At 38.7% G+C, this 19,952-nt stretch overlaps 1 protein-coding gene across 1 annotated transcript in view; it reads left to right on the top strand.

Annotated features, from left to right (window-relative positions):
• Positions 1-19,952, top strand: part of EFHC2 (EF-hand domain containing 2) — a gene marked incomplete at both ends in the record, with an annotated part of 65,218 nt that overhangs the window by 21,186 nt on the left and 24,080 nt on the right. Inside the window, 6 exons of the mRNA XM_079535326.1 lie at positions 919-1,170; positions 2,870-2,980; positions 3,303-3,441; positions 12,332-12,497; positions 13,494-13,636; positions 18,023-18,219. Coding sequence (XP_079391452.1) covers positions 919-1,170; positions 2,870-2,980; positions 3,303-3,441; positions 12,332-12,497; positions 13,494-13,636; positions 18,023-18,219 — 1,008 coding nt within the window. The remainder of the gene's footprint in view (positions 1-918; positions 1,171-2,869; positions 2,981-3,302; positions 3,442-12,331; positions 12,498-13,493; positions 13,637-18,022; positions 18,220-19,952) is intronic.

The raw sequence follows: 19,952 nt of genomic DNA, 5'->3' as shown, positions 1-19,952 counted from the left end.
AATTAACTTAAATGAGCAGATGTTTGCTCCTTTTTTGACTTCATTTGTCAGTGTCAGCTGCTGAAAGTACAAACAGTATTAAATCTAAAATAAAAAAAAGCTATTATGTTCTACTTAAATTTTTCTTGAGTTGACTGAATGACAACACTTAAAAAGTGTTTAAAGGAATAATTGGAATTGCAATTCAAGCACATCTTTGGCTTCCTGCAGACTCACTTTATTGATGTCTTCAGATGTCGTCTTTTTTTAAATGTGTAAAGCAAACTCTTCTGCCACACAGAATCCACCGCTCTGCAGCTTTATCACTTGTGAGCTTTCATTTGAAAGCTGTTTGTTGTTTGTTTGTTTGTTTCTTTGTTTTTCCCCAGAGTGTGTGTGGCATCCTCCAAAAATTTCAGGTTTTTAGCTCCTAAATGTTATATGGATTCCTCTTTGCAGGACTTGGGATCTTTTCTCTGGGCATAGTAGTGGGAGTGTTGTTTCCATTAGGAGATAATGACAGTGTCTTTCACAGATGGCACGGATTTTCTCTTCTGACTTGTTAGGACTGTTGGCCCACAATAGATAGCATGCTGTGGTAAATCCACCCCAATGCTCTGAAGGCAACAAATACTTGGCGCAATAAATAATTTATTGCTTTCTTCATCTCAAGGACCTTTCTGTAAGCGAAACAAAGGTCAAAAGCAATTTGAAATTGCTCTTGGGTTTTTTTTTTGTTTTTTTTTTTTTTTCCCTGAAGGCAATTCTTCCTTAATACTTTTCTTTTGTAAATAGCATTTCATTTATTTAAATTGTGTAGTGTTATTCAAAAGTCCAAGAAGCATATTCTAATGTTAGGTGGTACCATGAAGTTTGGTATTCTGTCTTAGAAGCAAGTCATTAAAAAGATGCTTTTCTTTATTTCTCCTTCACTTGCAGATCCTAGATAGCATGAACCCATTGCGCCCTTATGAGCGCATTGACACTTTGAAACAATTTCTGGAGCATGATGGGCATGTTTTACGCTTTTATTGCGTGTGGGATGATCCAGAATCCCTGTTTCATGACCCACGGGAGCTCGTTCTGCACTATTATTTGTCTGATGATACTATTGATATAAAAGAAGTTATACCGGTAAACTCAGGCCGGGATGTAGTTCCACTTTTTCTCAGAAGAGATAAGCTTCCAAAGGTAAGGAATGGAAAATTTATTCTATTTGAAATTCTTTTGCTAATAAAGAATATTACATGCATTGTTTTGCGGCCTGCTCCAGGGAATCTGCTTTGGGGGTGTGGGCTAGATAACCTCAGGGTCTCTTCTAACATCTATGACTTTGATGCTGTGGAAATCTTGCCTTGCAATTGTAATGACATTTAGAACATATTATCAGAGCCTAAATCAGAATTATTAGGCATTTAGATTTTTTGAATACTGATTCATACAACTTCAAGAGATTGGAAAATTAAGTTTCGGCTTGTCACTCCTAAGTTTAAAGGAGAGAGAATTTAGGTAGAGAGATATCCCGTGGTTTTCTTTCTCACAGATTATTGTATTAACATAAATTCATATATAAATCCATGCTGTAAAGGAAATTCAGATAAACTAACACTGAGGTGAATTCTCCTTTGATTTGTATGGATTATACTTGGAACCTTTGAAAAATCCAGTTCTGGTACTCAGTAAATTCTATCTCTGTAGTATATCTATAGTGAATTCTTAAGTTTGAATTCACAGATTTGAGATCTTATAAAAAGCTAGTTAAAATCAATCAGAATCCATGAAAAAATGTAGGCATTAATCAGGTGTTTATTAGAGGAAATTAATCTCAGATAAATCTTCAAGGATTTGAGTAATGTCCTGCATAACCTATTATGATGATAAAGTTAACAATCTGGCTGCACCTCTGTGTCACTTCAGGCAGATCCTGGTGGTAGAACAAAATCTACCTGCAGATGAAGTAAAACACTGAGGTGTTTCTTCCCTCCTGTCCTAATACTTTTAATTTATCTGTTGCACTATAGTTTTACAAGAGATTTTTGTAGTAAAATCCTAACGGCAAAATACTTGCTGTTCTCACCTAGAGCATCCTGCATTCTGAGCTGCTAATTTAGCAATGACTCTATGCTGGCAGACCCCTTCTACTAGTGAAGTGCGTGTCAATGTTAAAGGCTGGCTTCTTTCTCTAATTTAAGTGGCAATGTGGAGAAGAATAGCAGCCAAAAGTTGGAATATCAGGGAAGCGGCTATGACAAAATAATGTACTTCAGTTACCCTGCGTCGGCATTTTGCTGATTTGCATATTAAGTTTGATATTATTGGGATATTAATTGCATTAATTACTATTATGACTTTGAAACTTACAATAATACTCTCCTCTTCATTGCAGAGAAATTAAACTAGATTACCTTTAAAGGTCCCTTCAACTCAAATGATTCTATGATTTTATGGTATAAGCAAAAATAATATTTCTCTCAATAGAATCATACTGACTTGAATCCCATGTTTCTGTGCAGTGCTCAATTTAGTAGGACCAGCCCTGAGTGGTTCTTTTGCACGCTTTTTTTTTATTATTACTGCTCAAAATAATAGCCTTTAGAGCAGATGTTGACAAGGATATGCTGCTAATCTTTTATTTCCCAGTGCTTCCAAGAAAAAGAAGGCTTCACTCTTGGATGCACAGTAAGATTCTGAATGCTTCTTCTGATGTAGACATTGGGTTTTCAGTTCAGTAGCATAAAATTACCTTAGAATTTACTAAAAATTCTCCCAAGACAACACCATTATAACAGTAAGGCTGAAAAATAAATAAATATTCTTTTACTTCTAAGGTAAGAATTGTCTTTCTTCTTTGTTAAGTGTATTTCTTAACACCCTGTCTCTTTTCTTGCAGTATGCTCCAACTGGTTTGTATCAGCCAGGCACAGTCACCAGTCGCACTGTTCTCAATGTATTTGGAAATTTAGTAGGAAATAGAGGCCGTTACATTCTGGACAATCGTAAGGTCAGATATTACTGAATGCCCCCAGCTGTTGAATATCCTTATAGCAGTTTTTGTAATTTCTCTGCTTGTATGCTACAGAGAGAGAAGTTATTTGTAAAATTGTATTGTAGCTGGAGAATAGCTCATATCAAAAATACTGAAATTTACTATGAAATTTATGTTTGTGAAAGTGAGGTAGCATAGCATGGGCTGAAAACTACTTGCAGATGAAGTATGAAGATTGTATTTTAAGTCATGCATACTTAATGACCTACTTTGTAAGAAAGATTGTATGACACTAAGATTCATAGAGCTACTGTATAAATGTTCCCTATTTTATTAGACAGGAGCAGTGCATCAGGAATTTTACAGAGACAGCGACCTGAAAATAGGGGCAGTAATTAATGTTTGGGGAAGGCAGATAATGCTGTGTGATTGTGATGAATTCACTAAAGATTATTACAGGACAAAATATGGAATTGGTAAGTAGTGATAATTATCATTTCCTTACCAGCGTTTTTACACCTCCGAGTTTGACAGAGCTGTCTTCAATTTTTATTACTGACAAAACATGTTCATTAAAGCCTTTTGAAATAACAATCAATTGCTGTTAGCAGGGAATCAACTTTACAGGTGACCCAGAAGGTCATTTCTGTGTGTTACTCCACTGAAAAGCAGCACATAATGTCCATGATCAGTTTCTAACTGTCTTCATTTTTAAACTAGACTGACAAAATAGTCATATGGGTAGACTGTCATTTCTCCTTCTCCCTCCTGTTCCTATAGCCATGTTTGCAGTCAGAAGGTAATAAAGGGCATGCTGTATGTAGAGTAGGCTCAATTATTCCTCATTACACTATGTTTTACTCTGTATGATGTTAGAATCCTCATTTAATAAGGTTTTCTGACACAACAATAGTCTATCAGGTTACTGTTTTTACAGTGTAGTTTTGTGTATTGTGAATCGTTATTTAATCGTGAGTATTTATCCTGTGAGATTTCATTACTGAATTCTGGAAACATTTATCAACTATACTCATTATGGAAAAGCATTTTGGACATATATAACAAGAGAGTGTTTCATTTATCTGCCTGAATTCTCTCAGTCTGACTTGCTAGTGGTTCTATTATAGCCGCCATCATCCTGCAAAAATAACTTAGTTGATTTCTGGCAGTTTATTCATTCAAGAAATACATCTGAGTGTCTTGACTGTTCAGATATGATTGAAAGAATCCTAGTATGGACTTTCTTACATGGACAAAAAAATAGTTGGGCAGACTATTTTTTTTTTAATCTTGACTTGTAATCAGAATGCAGTGTTTAGATCAAAACCTGTTTGCTGCATTGAGGGAATTAAATAATTCCCTCTGCCACTATGCTGCTAAATTTCTTAGTTGGCAAAACATGCCTCATTAAAGCTTTTAAAATAATAGTTTGGAGTATCTGTGCCAAAATAAATCTTTTCTTATACTGGCCAGTGTGTAAAGAAGACATATTCAATAACCACACTATTATTTATAATAACAGTGAGTCTAGCTCCAGAGATGGAAAACGGGGTATTTCCCTCATAATTTTTTCAGCCAAGATTGCTGCCTCTGTTTGGCAGCAGTGTCCTCTCTGTCTGAGCAGGATATCTTGGAACAGTGAATGAGGATTTCTTATTTGCAGATGAGAGATAAATAAAATGCAGCTGTCCATTCTGAGGCAACCAAGCAGTGCTACCAAGTGTTATGTAAGGGCAAAGTCTCCTGTAATGCTGGCTCAGTAATTACTGGTTATGTTTCTGGATGTTATTTACTCTAGAAGTTAAATAAAGTTAGACGTTGAAGAGGTGAAAAATTGCAGAAAATTGAGACTGTAGGTAATGTGGTCCATTCCCTTTGTTCTGAGTGTGTATACATGGGACTGTCAATGGCTGATGCTTGTTTAGCCTTTCTCTAACATCCTTTGGAAGAAATTTACCTGCCTCTTAAGGTATCTTGTCGTAAATTCATAGTTAGAAATATTGTTTAATAGCTTCTCTGAAACTGGTTTGTGTAAACGGACAATAACTTTTTTGCTTTACCTTTGTTTTCAATCCTTGATGATGTTAACATGGGGACAAGCAAACCTGCTACCTTGGACTTCTGGAGGGCAGACTTTGGAACTGTTCAGCATGCTGGTAGGGAGAGTCCCTTGGGATTCAGTCCTAAAGGGTAAAGGGGTCCAGGAAGGCTGACTGCCTCTCATGAAGTCTGAAAGGCACAGGAGCAGGCTGTTCCCCTGTGCCTCTAGATAAGCCAGTGGGGAAGAAGACTGATGTGGATGAACAGGGAGCTTTTCCTGAGGCTCCAGGGGAAAAAGGGAGTCTTCCTCCTGTGGAAAAAAGGATGAGCAACTCAAGGAGAGTACGAAGAAGTTATGATGTGCAGGGAGAAAGTTGGAAAGGCAAAAGCCCAGCTTGAATTCACCTTGGCCATTGGGGTAAAAGAGAACAAAAAACTTTTGTACAAACATATTAACAGTAAGAGGAGGGCTAAGGAGAATCTCCATCCTTTACTGGATGCAGTGCAGAGCGTGACCACTGAGGAGAAAGGGAAAGGCTGAGTTTCCCAATGCCTTCTTTATGTCTGTCTTTAAAAGTCAGACCAGTTATCCTCAAGGTACTCTACCTCCTGACCTGGAAGTCTTGGATAGGGAGCAGAAGAAACCTCCACAATTCAGGTGGAAACAGTTAGAGACCTACTGCTCCATCTAGACTGCCACAAATCCATGCTGCAGAATAGGATCCACCCACGAGTACTGGGGCAACTGGCAAAGGTGATAGCCAAGCTGCTTTCCACCATCTATCAGTGTTCCTGCTCAACTGGACGGATCCCAGAGGATTGGAGGCTTGCCAATGTGGCTCCCTTCTATGAAAAGGATCGTAAGGAGGATCCAGGGAACTACAGGCCTGTCAGCCCAATCCCAATGCCAGGAGCAGATCATCTTGAGGGAGATCCCACTGCATGTGCAGGACAACCAAGGGATCAGGCCCAACCAGCAGATGTTTCATGAAAAGCAGGTCCTGCTTGACCAACCTGATCTCCTTCTATGATCAAGTGACCCACCTGGTTGATGAGGGAAAGACTGTTGACGTAGTCTACCTTGACTTCAGCAAGTCTTTGACACTGTCAACCACAGTATTCTCCTGAATTAGTTGTCAGCCTGTGGCTTGGATATATACACTCTTTACTGGGTAAAGAGCTGGTTGGGTGGCTGGGGCCAGAGAGGGGTGGTGAATGGAGTTAAATCCAGCTGGCCACCAATCACAAGTGGTGTTCCCTGGAGATTGGTATTGGGACCTGTCCTGGTCAGAGGTGACCTTATTGCTCTCTCCAGGTACCTGAAGGATGGCTGTGGTTAGACGGGGGTCAGCCTCTTCTCCCGTGTAACTTGAGATAGGATGGGAGGGAATGGCCTCAAGTTGCGTCAAGGGAGATTCAGTTTGGATGTTAGGAAATACTTCTCCAAGAGAGCAGTCAGATACTGGAACAGGCTGTTTGGGGTCTCGGAACCCTGGAGGTGTTCAAGAAATGTTGAGATGTTGTACAGAGGAAAACAGTTTAGTGGGAAATATTAGGTGGATGGTTGGATTGGATGTTCTTAGAGGTATTTTCCAACCTTGGTGATTCTGTGATTATAAGGTCAGAAAAAGTGTATGTATGGTGTGGTTTTTTTTTTTTTTTTTTTTTTTTTTTTTTTTTTTTTTTTTTTTTAGCTATAAAGGGCTAAGATTAGACTCAGGGTAGTTTTTTGCCTTAGAAACAGTTATATTTTGAGGGAGAAAGGTCTCATCTTTTATTCTTCATGTGTTATCGATTTTGTTTTTGCGAACATACAAGGTAATCTCAAAGGACCTTGTCTCACAAAATGCCCAGCATTCTGCCCCAATCCATTTAACCCACTGAAATGTGTTTAATTATAGTTTGAACCCAGGGAGACCATTTAGCTGAATGATAGTAAACAAGTGGAGAAAGGAGTTCTTTCTTCAAGGCACAGTTCTCAGCACCTCACGGCATCAATCCAGCTGTTTGTTATTGTGTTTTTACATTACTCCCCTTGTATTTATACTCTTCTGCTAACGCCATGAAAGAGGCTGACGTTTATTTTGGAATGTGCAGTTCCAGCATCAGTTGTTTTCCAATGGAATTTGCCCTTCAGGTGAATTAAGGGTAGTTTAGATTTGCTTAGAAGCGTGTGATTATGATATTTGATGTATTTCCAATGTTGCTTCTGTCTGTTTTGCTCTTCATACCATTCGTGAAAAGTGAAGGAGAGCTTTTCCATGGGTAAACAATAGCTAATGCTCTTCAGTAGGAAGCTGATAACATCACTGCCATGTAACAATGCTGTGAATTCAAGAAAAAAACCTTACTGTGATATTATCTGTCACTGTTTGCTAGTGAAGCTGCAGAGAAGGACAAAAATGTTCTGCGCCATGTATTACTGCAACATTTAGGGGGCTGAAATGTGAAAGATACTGATGTGCAGTGGTAGGAAGATGATACTTGTTCTTCTAATTTAATATGGTATCTCAGCACAGAGTTGAGTATAAAGGGTGGATTTCAGTATAAATTGTGCTTTCTTAAATAACAGATTGTTCCTGAAGGAACAAAACCAGTAAAATCTGGTTTCCTCCTGATTTTTATTCGATGTTTCAGCACCTCCCAAGCCTGCTACGCCTTTTGCAGCACCTCGTGATCCCTCTCATGTCCCGGCTCTCCTCGCCCTCCCACCCCCTCATTTCTCAGGCTCCCTCTCTGACCTGCTGCCTGGGCAGAGCAGTGTGCAGTGTGGTTGGCTGGCCAGTACATGCGTGCTTTTGGCCAGGCAGCTGCTGTTGGATAACAGCTGACTTCTTGCTTCTCCCTCGGTGGGGGCATTAAAGCCTGCTGCCAATTTTTACTGAACTCATTGGAGATCAAAATCTCTCTCACTTTTAACCTCTCCATTAAATGTGGTTGAGGCTGAGCAGCAGGATCAAAATATGCACAGAGAGGACTACATGCATTTGCAGATGCCTTTTTTTTTTTCCTCAGGTAGCCGGAGTGATCATGAAGTAGGACTTTCTGAAAGCAGATTTTATTGGAATCAAAACAGTGCTGAGTTTTAGCTGCACAGCTGATGTTGGGAAGACTGGATTTGCTTTAATTGCTGCACATAAAAGTTAGGAAGATGATGGTATTGCTTTCTTGTTGTGCCTTTTACCTAAGTTGTGAAACACTCTCACAAAAGCCAAATCTCAGCTATATGTAAGGTAGAACTCATATAGAAAGAACATCATGTTAGCAACGTTCTCCTTTCCAGGTTAACTCCAACTCTTCTATTGTCCTAAGCTATTGGGATTTCTCTCTCTTATTCTGGGCTGTTATAATCAAAGGTGCGTGCCCTGTTCCTCCAAAGGTAGAATTTCTTGCCTGCCTGCTAATTACTGGTATTCAACATTCTTATTGCTCTAATCCAGAGTTTAAATCACTTGGCTTTTCTTTGAAATATCTTTTTCTTTCTAATGTGTGAGAGTTTTCCTACAGTTCATCAGCTGAGTGCTGAAGGTATAGTTAGAATGTATATCATGGTCTCACTGTATCTTTTGAAACTGAAAGTGGGCAAATTCTCATTCAAGCAAGCTTAATGCTGCCTTTGGCAACAAATCATTTTTGAGGAATTTACTTTCTCTGACTCAGAAGGCTCTGTCATCTTCAAATTGTTTGTATGCTAAAGAAGTGGCTGGATTTGTTTTTAGTTCTTGCTGTTCCCAGTGCTTGTTCCAATCTCTCTTAAGTTTTGATGTAATGAGAAAACTTTCCTAGTACACTGCGAATGTTTGATGTGGCAGGTGAAATAAACACCACAGCGGCAGCCCATCTCCTGCTGGGTATCAACTGATGTACTACAAAGAGGCAAGACTGTCCATGAAGAAAATACTTCTACTACTTTTTCTGGATCTACAAATTTGTAGCCCACGACTTTCAGCTTGCTCACTACCTATTGTAAATTCACAATGAGTAGAAGAGAAAAACATTGATTCCTTTTCTAGAATGAGCATAAATATTTTTCTTTAGAAACAGCGATAACTTTGAAAGGGGTGTGTTCTATGTGTGAGTGCAAATTGTCTGTTGCTACCCTAACGGTGCATGGTAGAGCAAAGATGAAAACAATTTGGAACCTAGGCATAGCTGTTAGTTCAGTGCACTTACTTGGCTGCTCAAAAGTTGAAGATAAGTTTTTAGCTAGTTTGCAAATTGGCAATCCTCTATGTAAAATTCTTTATGAATTTCCTTGTTCAGAGGAGAGAATCTGAATGCATAATCCTTTAAAATCATGCAAACATAGGTGGCAGAAAGTTGGTTGTTTGCGTTGTTTTCTTTAGTGAATCTGGATGAAGGAAAGGCATTTTACGTTGGGGAGCAGCTGAGAAACAAAGCACCAAATTTGTCTTTGGACTTAAACCCCAAGCTTGAGTTGTGAAATCATAGAATGGCCTGAGTTGAAAAGGATCACAGTGATCACCTAGTTTCAATCCCTCTGCTATGTGCAAGGTCGCCAACCACCAGACCAGGCTGCCCAGAGCCTGAGGTAGTTAATATACTCTCTGCAACTAATGCTAATTCCTCTTAAATGTATTTTCCTTCCAGTTTATAAATCTAATGTTCACCAATATGTGCTAAAATACATGCAAATGAAAATGCTTTATCATTTCTTGATGGATACCTTATGCAGTGTTAATGCACATATAATGTGACCTGCATGTAAATGCGTTAGTTTGTATTTTGAGCTTACAATTTCAACTGTATGTCCTGGCTTTCCAAATTGTTTTGGCAGGAGGGATGTTAGGTAAAGCTGTGCACTGAGGAAGGCTTTTTTCTGCTAAAATGCATTGTTAAAAACATCTTTCCTTTGATGAGGAAAATAGTACCGAAGCTGAGCACAGTGCATAACAAAAAATACTGTTAAGATTTCTAAGTAATATTATGACCCTTAGTTGGAAGAACCTAGCTAACAGACTGTGCAGGAGAGCAAGTTGTACCACCTGCAGCAACTGTGTGATGAGACGTAAGACGTGATAAAGGATCAGCTCCACTTCAACACACGGCTGAAAGCCATTTACCTTTTATTTGCATCGTAACGTATTAAAATTACCGTAGTGCCTTGCAGAAGTAGTTTCAGCAGCGGCTGCTACCTTAATGCCGTACGATCAGAGAAGGAATGACATTGCGAGGCTCTCTGTCCCATCTGCCTCACACGCACTAGGTGGCACTGTTGGAGTGCAGGAACGATCTTAATTGAGGATTCGGGTTTTTGTACCCGTTCCCAAAGCAGAAAAAAAACCTGTATTAGGAAAGCGACAGTTCTTTCTCTGTTGGCAACTAAAGGGGTAGACACGTAGTAACTCAACATGCACCAGCTCAGAATACAGAATCAATACCTCTGGGTATGGGGGTTTTCTTTTTGTGTCAATATATGTCAATTTACCTACATAGTGTTTGTTGCAATGGGAGCTGCATATATTATACTATATAACATGGCACATTGAAAATGTCTTGAGAAGCAATTCTATCTGAAGTAAAACTTGTATTTCTGAACTATGGAAAGGGCACACACAGTTTTTATGGGGGGAAAAAAGATGTTGGAGTGGTTTTGCAACTCTCTTTTTGAGAGAAGAGGAAGGTACTGGTGCTTTCAGTTAGACCATATTCTTGTAAGAGATAAAGGCCAGAGGAAATAGTGTTGTATTTTCAAGGTAAAGAAGAACTTTGGCATCTGAATTCTCTCTGTATTTTTCAACTCTGTGCTGTTGTTAGGCATGTTAGACTTTAAGAGGGTAAGTTGCTTTGATCTTCTGATATACTGCTGTTTAAAACATTTTAATAACAAACCACTTCAGAAAATGTTCCAGGTGACACCAGTTTTATTGTTGCCCTCTACTTGTGCTGAAAACTAAGCTACAAGTCTGGATGATTCATCTCTCTTCAGTTCTGGGTAGAGAAGTTAAGTTTTTGGAGAGACAAACTTTATTTTGTTTGGTGAAGTCTTACACACTGGTCACTTACATAACTCTTCACTTCCTGTAAATTGGCTGTGGATTGTGATCCATCTTCCTGCCTAGTCTGCCTCATGTGTTTGTCCTACACTTGGTAGCCTGGCCAGCTCTAGATTCCCAGGGACATGTCTCTGGCCAACCAAGGTGTGGAGGTGGCACAACTCCACTTGGGCTGTGCTGAGCTGGCTCGGCTGCAGCAAGCTCTTCAACTTTCCCATTTCACTCATGCTGAGAGAGGAAGGGCCCTTTGAGTTGCTTTGGGCAGCAAGCTGGGCATGAGGCCACAGCTGTGGTGGCCAATGACAGACTGGGTGGCATGAAAACAGCTACCTGAACATCAATGGGAATGACTGTCCTCCCTCTGCTCAGCATGCTTTGGGCTGCATCGAGGTGCTGTGTTCTCATTTGGGTTGGCCAGTATGGGAAATACAAGGTTTGGCCAAGGTCAGCGTGGAGAATGAGCCAGGGGATCAGGATTGCTCAGCCAAAGGAACAGGTGGCTGCTGGGCACAGACAGACACTTGCACCTACCCACTGCTGAGACCAAGCAGCCTGATATACAAGTATGTGGCAGGATAAGTTAAGAAGTTAACTTCTTAACTTATATAATGGATAAATGGAAACCAGAGTGGTCAGAGTGAATACTGGGAAAAACTTTCCCTCCTGAGGTCAGTGGGGCCCAAGGCAGGTTGCACAGGCTCCATCCTGATGTGTTTCATGTCCCAGCTGGACACAGCCCTGAGAGTGGGGAAAAGGAGAAAAATCTTCCAAAACTCTGGATGAAGTTGAGATACAGACTAAACTATTGGTTTCAGTGTACCAAAATGGACATAAACTTTTAAAATTCTTCTCAGGTATGATATATAAAAATGTGTGAAATTTTTTTCCTTCTTTATTTACTTTCTCCTTGGGATAAACATGGGTATGCAAGTATTAATTATTGATGTGGTCTCACAGGATAAAACTGAAATTTTAACTTACAATTTTACATTTATTTTTCTATTCCACTTCAAAACTATATTTGTCATTTCTTTTGCTTGTGTATCTTAGTGATTTTTGTAAAAAGTTTTGGGATCACAGACAAAATTCTGCCATCCTTGACGAAACAATAATTTCGCTATTAGCTTCAATGGTGTCTTTTTTTTACTCTTCTGTTACAGGAGGGATCCTATTTCACTTTGATTACTGCTCTGTTACAGAAATAGGCAAATTAGTATTCATATTGAAATTTTAAATCCTTAGTCGAGTGGCTTCATCAGGAGAAAAAAAAAAAAAAAACCACAAATAAACATTGCTGTCTTTATTGTAGAGGATTTCACCCCAGTTCCATATAAAGCTCCATCACCTCCAAAAGCAGAAAAACCTATTCCACCGTATACTGGATTTGGTTCTGAAGAGGATTCCCTGTGCTCCTGCATGAGTTTGCTTCCCAAGCCTCCCCAAAAAGATTTCAAGAAATTCATGGAAAAAGACAGGTATTTTGGTGAAAAATAATTACAACCTTTTTTTGTTATTATTTCTCCTGTAAAGGCAATGAATGTTAAATGGGAATGTAATTTTTTGGCAAAATATGCAGTTTATCCAACTTTTAGGTGAATGGTTTATTGACATGGAACTCAATTTTCTCTGAACTCAGCAAAATTTCTGCCCCTTCCATACTTCTCCCTCATTCCCTTCTGCTGTGTTCAGTGTCAGTGTGATGGAAGTCATAGACCAGGAACTGGTCAGGAATTCTGAATGCTTCAGCAGTCCAACATTGATTTATTTTTATGTTTGACTTTCGAACATTTTCTTTTTTGCCTGCTGATTTTCACACAGCTTGCTACTGCAATATTAAAGCATAAATCCTTTACTTTCCATTATGAAATACCTTGTCAGACAATGGTTAGTGAGACCTTAGTGAAAAGCAAGGTGGCATGCTAGAGAACCAGTAACTACCTGTAAAACCTACACAGAAGAAGAAAACTATTAGAAAAGACTTGGTAGTGCATTTAATGGTACTGTAAATCATGTAAAACAATGTTTTAACAAATATCAAACTAGAAAGATTGTTTGGTAGGCCTGATTTCATGGAAATGATATCAGTGTGTCTTACCATTCAGAATTTGATTTGAAAATACATGGAATACATTTTCTGTCTATAAATGCTCTGGAAAGAAAGTTTCATTTGCATCTGGAAAGAAACCAAGCAATTCATTTGCAACTAAATTTGAATACAAATTCATTTCATAGCTTTGGCAGAGAAGTAATTTTCCCTGAAAATAATTCTTTTCTATCTGACTGAGTCTGATTGGTTGAATTAATTTAAGCTGAAAATAATTTTTTGGAGAAGTGGGGAACTTTATGGCCTTTCCCTTCTTGACCCAGGAAAAACACAATTAATGTATTTTACGAAACATTGGAGAACACATCTCTAAGTGAATAAGACTTTTCTCTCACTCTGTTTTCTACATCTTCTTTAACTTTTTTAGATGTGGTCTTGAAAGTAACACACTGCGCTTTCTTGCGAAACTTGCTACTGAAAATCCTATTGACAAGGATCGGAAATTCATTATTTGTTACTTCCTGAGTGACGATACTATTTCTGTTTTTGAACATACACAGCGGAACACAGGTAAGATGTAGCAATGTTTTGCAATCAGTCCCAGTCACTCTGCTCATTTGATTTCAGTTTACAGTAGACGTTGTGGCCAGACTCAGCACTAGCAGAAGCGGGGATGGGGTATTTTAAGTGCAATGGGAAATACATCAGCAGATCTATTGCGTTATGTTACCTAGCTGTATGTCATAATAATTTATAATTTTCATCGTTCAGAATAGTGCTGTTCATTCTATAGCAGCACTTCACAATATCTTCTGGGAATTGGGGAAGTTTAATGCATTTGAACTTTTATTACATTTTAATTTGAAAATGTGGCCTTTAAGCATATGCTTTTCTTGTAGATAACATACAGGAATTGAACTGTAATTGCTGGCAAAAGGGGGCAGGAAAATTAAGACACTGAGAATGAAAGAGTAAATTCTTCATTTTGCAAGGAGTTATGGTGTTGTTATACCTACATAATATCCTTTATATCAAAACAGCGAATGAAGGCAGAGGAACCTGTGACAACTTTACATTATTAGTAATACATTATTATTAATCATGTCATGTTGAACATCCAAAGAGTGAAGGTTTTCCTGTGCTATTAGCACATGTGTGCATGTGTATATGTGCATGTGGCACAGTACTGGGAAGGACTGCAGGAAGTCATTCTGTAACTCAAAAGGGCAGAGGAGGTTTGGCTATGTGGACTCCTGCTGGAGAGATTAGTGTTTTTGAGGGAAGACTACAGAACATCTGTAGCAGTGGCATTGTATTTGTTAACATCCTGGAGTTTCCTGGCACCTCTCAAGATGTGCCATTAAAGGACTTACTTTAAAAAACCTGCTGTCAGCCTCCAATGAAAACCATTGGGAGAAAAAAAGTCAGAAGATCACATTGTCTCAAAGAAGAGAGTAAAATAGTTACAGAAGTTTTTCTTAGTTATCTTGTGAGGCTCTTTTAGAACCCTAGCTCTTTTGATACTGTTTGAATTGTCCTATACAGCCTTTTTGGCACAAAGAGCCTTAATACAGCATCCCAGGTATGCTCTGCAGTGATGACCATCTCACTTAGTACTGACCTACTTGGTACTGTGAGTGGTAAAGCTACCTGTCTACAGCAAAGGCTTTCTCAGGGAGGTCTGCTCATTCTTGCAACCTTACTTGTAAGCTTTCAGAGAAAATTATTTCTTATATTAATTCATAACAGAATTGTGATGATCATCACATCCATGAAAAATGAAGATGTGAATATCTAAATCATTCTTTATTCCTAGAGAATTCTTTCTGTGGCAGTGGTGCTAAGTTATTTAGAGTGCCTTTCATCTGAGTAGGGCATTCCATGACTTAGGGAAGATGTGAGCCTTCTCATTGCAAAGAACTTCTGATGGCATCTGTGCCTACATCAAACTGTATTATGAATGCGTAGAGACTCCATCCTCCACTTGAAAAAATGCAAGCATTTTTTTTTTTCCCTCAGGAATATTTTGAAAATATAGAGAGCACCTGCCTTGTCTTCAGTGATCTTTCTCAGGTATCCCTGCATAAGTGCAGCATAAAGATCTTTATGGCAGCAGTGTCCTGTCAGTATTACTTTACTAGTTTTCTGCCATCCAGTGGCTTGTAATGTATGCAACTTCTTTTATACAGTTGAGTATACATATATATGTGGATTTGTTATGTAATACTGCTGTGAAGCTTGAGCAGCTCAGTTCTGTACTGGAGAATGACACATTTGATTGGCTTGCTTATGTCTGGAGACACAAAGGATGATAAGTTTATAGCTGCATCATTAAAGAAGTCTGGGAAACAGATTGAATCTTTGATCCCAATCATCTGAATTGCCTGGTTCTCCTTTGAACTATTCCAACTAGATGTGGACTCAGAATGCTGAGGGCCCCTTCTGGAGGATGCTTAACTCCACACTCCTTCAGATATGGTAGGTTTACAGCCATTAAATATTGGTAGTCAAACGGAGTGTGAAACAATAAATGAACAAGTTTGCATACCGACAGAAACAAATGCTTTAAGGTACCCAACGAAGACAAGTATCAGTATCAATCAAATAGCTTTTTTAAAGAGACAGTAGAAAGATGAAGTGGGAGGATGTGGCCAAGGTCTGACCACTGGAGAGTTTGGTGAGAATAAGATAAGAAGATTAAGGTGACAGCAGAAGTTGGAAAGAAGGCTGAGTCTGCAGAATTTTCTTTGTTCCCACTTTCTTCCTTTATTCTTTCTACCTTTCTCTTCTCTCCCTCTGTCTCTCCCTCTGTCCCTCCCTCATTTTAGTCATATCTGAAGGAAAAGAGACCGGGTTTCCTTGAGGTTAAGAATGAGAAGGCTTTGCAGAGGTCAGTTATGAGATGCAAGGAAAAAGGGTAAGGCATGCAAATAAGGAATGAGATGAACATTCTTGTGTGAGGAGGAAAAGTGTTGTTGAAGTGAATGGGGTGTGAGTAGAGTAGGGCTGAGCACATCTTAGAGAGAGGAGTTAAAATGGTAAATGGTTCCCAGAATAACAGCTTGACCATATCCCCTGTGCATAGGTTCAAAGGGCATATTTTCCTGTTTTGTTTGCCTGGATTAGTATAAATTGGCAAACAAATATGTTTCAAACCTCAATCCTAAGACCGAAGTATTGAAGTTACTCCTCTAAGTTCAGTGATCTGAAGGTTGCAGAGAAGTACTTTATGCTATTTAGTAAAACTGTGAAACTGTACTTGAAATACACAGGGCTGGACATCTTGAAGCACTTCTTTGAGATGGGGGTCAAAACATAAAAACTTTGGCTCCCCGTGCAGGAGATCACAACCCCTTTTTTGCTCTAGACCAAGCTAGCAGCTGTACAAACACGTACAAAGCCTGATCTGATCTTAATGGAAGAGGATCTTTGGTTGTGGTGTTTGTTTTGTGCTCTGAACCTGATTCTTGTAGATTTCCATCACATTTTCTCATCAAGTTTCAGTGTAAAATTTCTAGCCTAATTAAGTGTTTTTAGTTGTTGTTTTTCACACCATTTGAAATGTACTAACACACAACATTTAAAAACAAGTTATCAAACAGAGGTATTAAGGTAAGTGTCCAATCTAGATGCACAATTAGGTAGAAATACAAAGGCAAGAGTAAAATTTCATTCTTACAGTGATCAGTTTTGTTTGAATATTATCAATGGTTGCCAGGATTATATAACATAACATTTCGTATTTGTTTTAATAGCTAAATGAAAAGGAACGTGTTAAGATTAGAGTTACATTAGTAATTTTAATTTTTTGTTTGTTTGTTTTTAATTTAAACTAGACCTGACCATTACCTTAGTGCATTTTTTGTCTTTTGCTTTAATGGTATGAGTAAAGCAATTAAGTAAGACATCTGATCTGAACTCTGGTTTAGTAAGTAGTTTGGATTTCACATTCATTTATAATTTTGACTATAAATGGCATTTTATTACACTGTTCATCAGCCTTTTGTTGAACTTGCATCACTATCTAATATATAAAGCATCATTAAATGTTACTGAAGTATGCTTTTTGGCTTTTGGCTTAGAAGCTGAGATATAAACAGGAAGCAAACCTGAGCCACTCCAGGATTGTTGTAGGGCACAAATCCTGATGAAAGTAAATGTGACAGACTGTTTTCTAGAAAGACCGGTAAATGTGATGTAATCTTGTAGTGCATTAGAGGGTGTTAATAGAAAGACAAATATTCTTTTTAATACCTTACATACCCTCGGGCAATATGGGCAGCACTCAGTAGCGAGAGTAAAATCATTATAATGTGAAAAGAAATAATGTGACATATCCAGTTCAGAAAGGAGTTAAGTTGCATTGGCAGAACAGTATGTGAAAGATTGTCACTTCATTTCTGCTTTTTTTCATACTCAAAACTGCCTTAAAAACAAGTTAGAAGTGCAGTGGAACAAACTTTGTGATCTCAGTAGGACTGCTTTATCCCAAGTTGCGGATTTTTCTTTTTTCTGCTTTTTTTCTTTTCCACTTTAACAATTCAAGGATAATTGCCTGCATCTTGCATTTTGCATCTTACATTTCTCACGGTCAGTCCCAAGGCTGGCAACAGGGTTATGGGAACCATCTGAAGAGGCAAATTTCTCTCACAATTTAGGAAAAAGAAAAAAGTGAAGGTGTTTGGCAGGCATTCAGATGGGACATATCACAGAATATGAACAGTGTAACTGTTGCTGTGGACACCAGCAGAGATCTGTCCTTTAGAAATGAGAGGGAGGAAGGAGAGCATAATTTGAGACAAGAAACCTGGGGATGAAAACTAATATTTAAATACAAACTGTCTGACTTGGAGAGGTTTTTTAGTTCCTTTTTGTGTTTTTGGTTTTTGTTATCATGTTTATTTTTTTCCTCCAAATCAAAGTCACAATTCATTATTTACAATTTTATTTCCGTAGGGATACTTGGTGGGAAGTTCTTGGAAAGAAGTCGCATTAAAAAGCCTGGGCAGGAGCTCTTTAAGAGTGAACCATCTGAATACTTCAAGGCTCAGGATCTGTTTATTGGAGCCAGAGTTTGTTTCCATGGCCACAACTTTCTTTTGGTGGATGCTGATGAGTACACTATCAACTATATGGAGAAGCATGCAAATGAGGTGAAGCAGGCTCTTGTTATTCTCTGTTGGCTGTATCTTATCTGTATTGTGTTTTTCAGAATAAGTTATGCCTAATTTCTTCACCTAAAGTTCAGAGCCCAGTGCTCTGCTTCTACCATTGAATTTAGGAGATGCTAGCGAGGGACAGCATGCAAACCTGGATACTATCTACTGTCCATTCCCCTTCCACGTTTTCACCACCTATGCTTACACTTTAAAACCACCCTTAATACAGTATCTCTGTATATTTATTCTAGATACTGTTTATCAACCTCTTGCCTTTGAGTTGCTCTAATTCCTTTTGAACCTACAGATATTATTTGCTTCCACAGCTTTGTGTGGCAGTAAGTTAAAAGGTTCATTGTCTTTTGTGCAAATAAATACCTGTTAGAAGGAATAAGCATCTTTTACTTGTTATAAACTAACCCACTACTACATTCAATGCAAGTCCTAGTGTTTTGGGGTTTGGTGAAGATTTCCTTCCCCTTATGTAGCACCTCGTGTTGTTGTAAGTCTAAGACTTTCTTTCTACTAAACCTAATTCTGTCAGAATAAGAGTCTCATCCAAAGAAAGGTTCCATTGCTTTTAGTGTGCCCTTGCCAGGCAACTGTGAGATGTAGAGAGTGGAACTGTATACAGCACTCAAGACGCAGCCATATCTAGTGTAGAATCTGACTGGTGAGGCTATTTTATTGCCTGATTGGATTTATATGTGTTCATACATATTTATTTCACAAAATACATTGCTTTCAAAATTATAAATTTGTATCGCAGAAAGGATTTGGGGCTTACAGTTTGTACTGAGTGTCACTACCTTTTGATGTTACCTTCTGAGGGGACAGCAGTAATAAGTAGAGAACTGGAGTGCTTCTGTTTATGTGTACTTTATGCTACCAGTCATCACAGAGATGACTGGTAAAGAAAAGCCAAAAACACATTCAATAGGAAGAAAAATCGATTGTCCTCTAGCAATTGTCTCTGAGGTAAAAAAAAAAAAAGAAAGGTTACAGGGGTGGAAAACCACAAGAAAGAAGAGTCACAGTGAGTTCTGTGGAGTTTTATTTTCACCTGATTGAAAAAAAATAATGAACTTTGCTAAAATACTGGGAGGGAAAAAAAGACAACTATGATTTACTTGGGAATTCTTATTGGGAGCAGTTCTAAACCAGACAATCTTAACAGTGCATGAGCTCAGAAGGCAAGACATTTCTGCATCCCCAGGCCCTTTTTAGGCTTGTTTTTTCATCACTATGTAATCTTGAGTATTGTCCTTTGGACAATGTACTGTGAGGCCTTGGGGTTGTGTCTATGCTTCATGAGTAATGGTGGGGTCACAGTGTGAACAGTGCCTACCGCAAGCTTCCAGAACTGCCCATTGCTTAGTCTTGTTGAGAGCATGACTGGGGAGAATATCCAGGAGTGCTTATCAAGCTACGAGACACCATTCTCTTCCTTTTGGTCCAGACCTTTTCAGAACAGGGGTGGGAGAGGGCTCTCTGTGCAGAGTTCCGTTGTTCCCTGTCTGCTGGCTCACCACAGTTGAGTGAACCTGCAAGGCTCTCAAGATATCAGTAGCCCTAGCATAGTCTTAAGGACTGAGAGTTTCATCCTTGATATCCTTCTGCTGTTGAGGTAGAGATAGATGCAATCTGACCCTGTACTGCCTTTGGGCCACGTGTGCTGTTCTTGATTGAAAATGGCAGAACGGTGTGGTTTCTTTGCAATGCGGAAT

The sequence above is a fragment of the Tetrao urogallus genome, assembly GCF_951394365.1.
Source record: "Tetrao urogallus genome assembly, chromosome: 1".
NCBI classification, from domain to species: Eukaryota; Metazoa; Chordata; class Aves; order Galliformes; family Phasianidae; genus Tetrao; species Tetrao urogallus.
The sequence above is the reverse complement of the archived record's forward strand: the minus strand, read 5'-3'. Positions and strand labels throughout refer to the sequence as shown.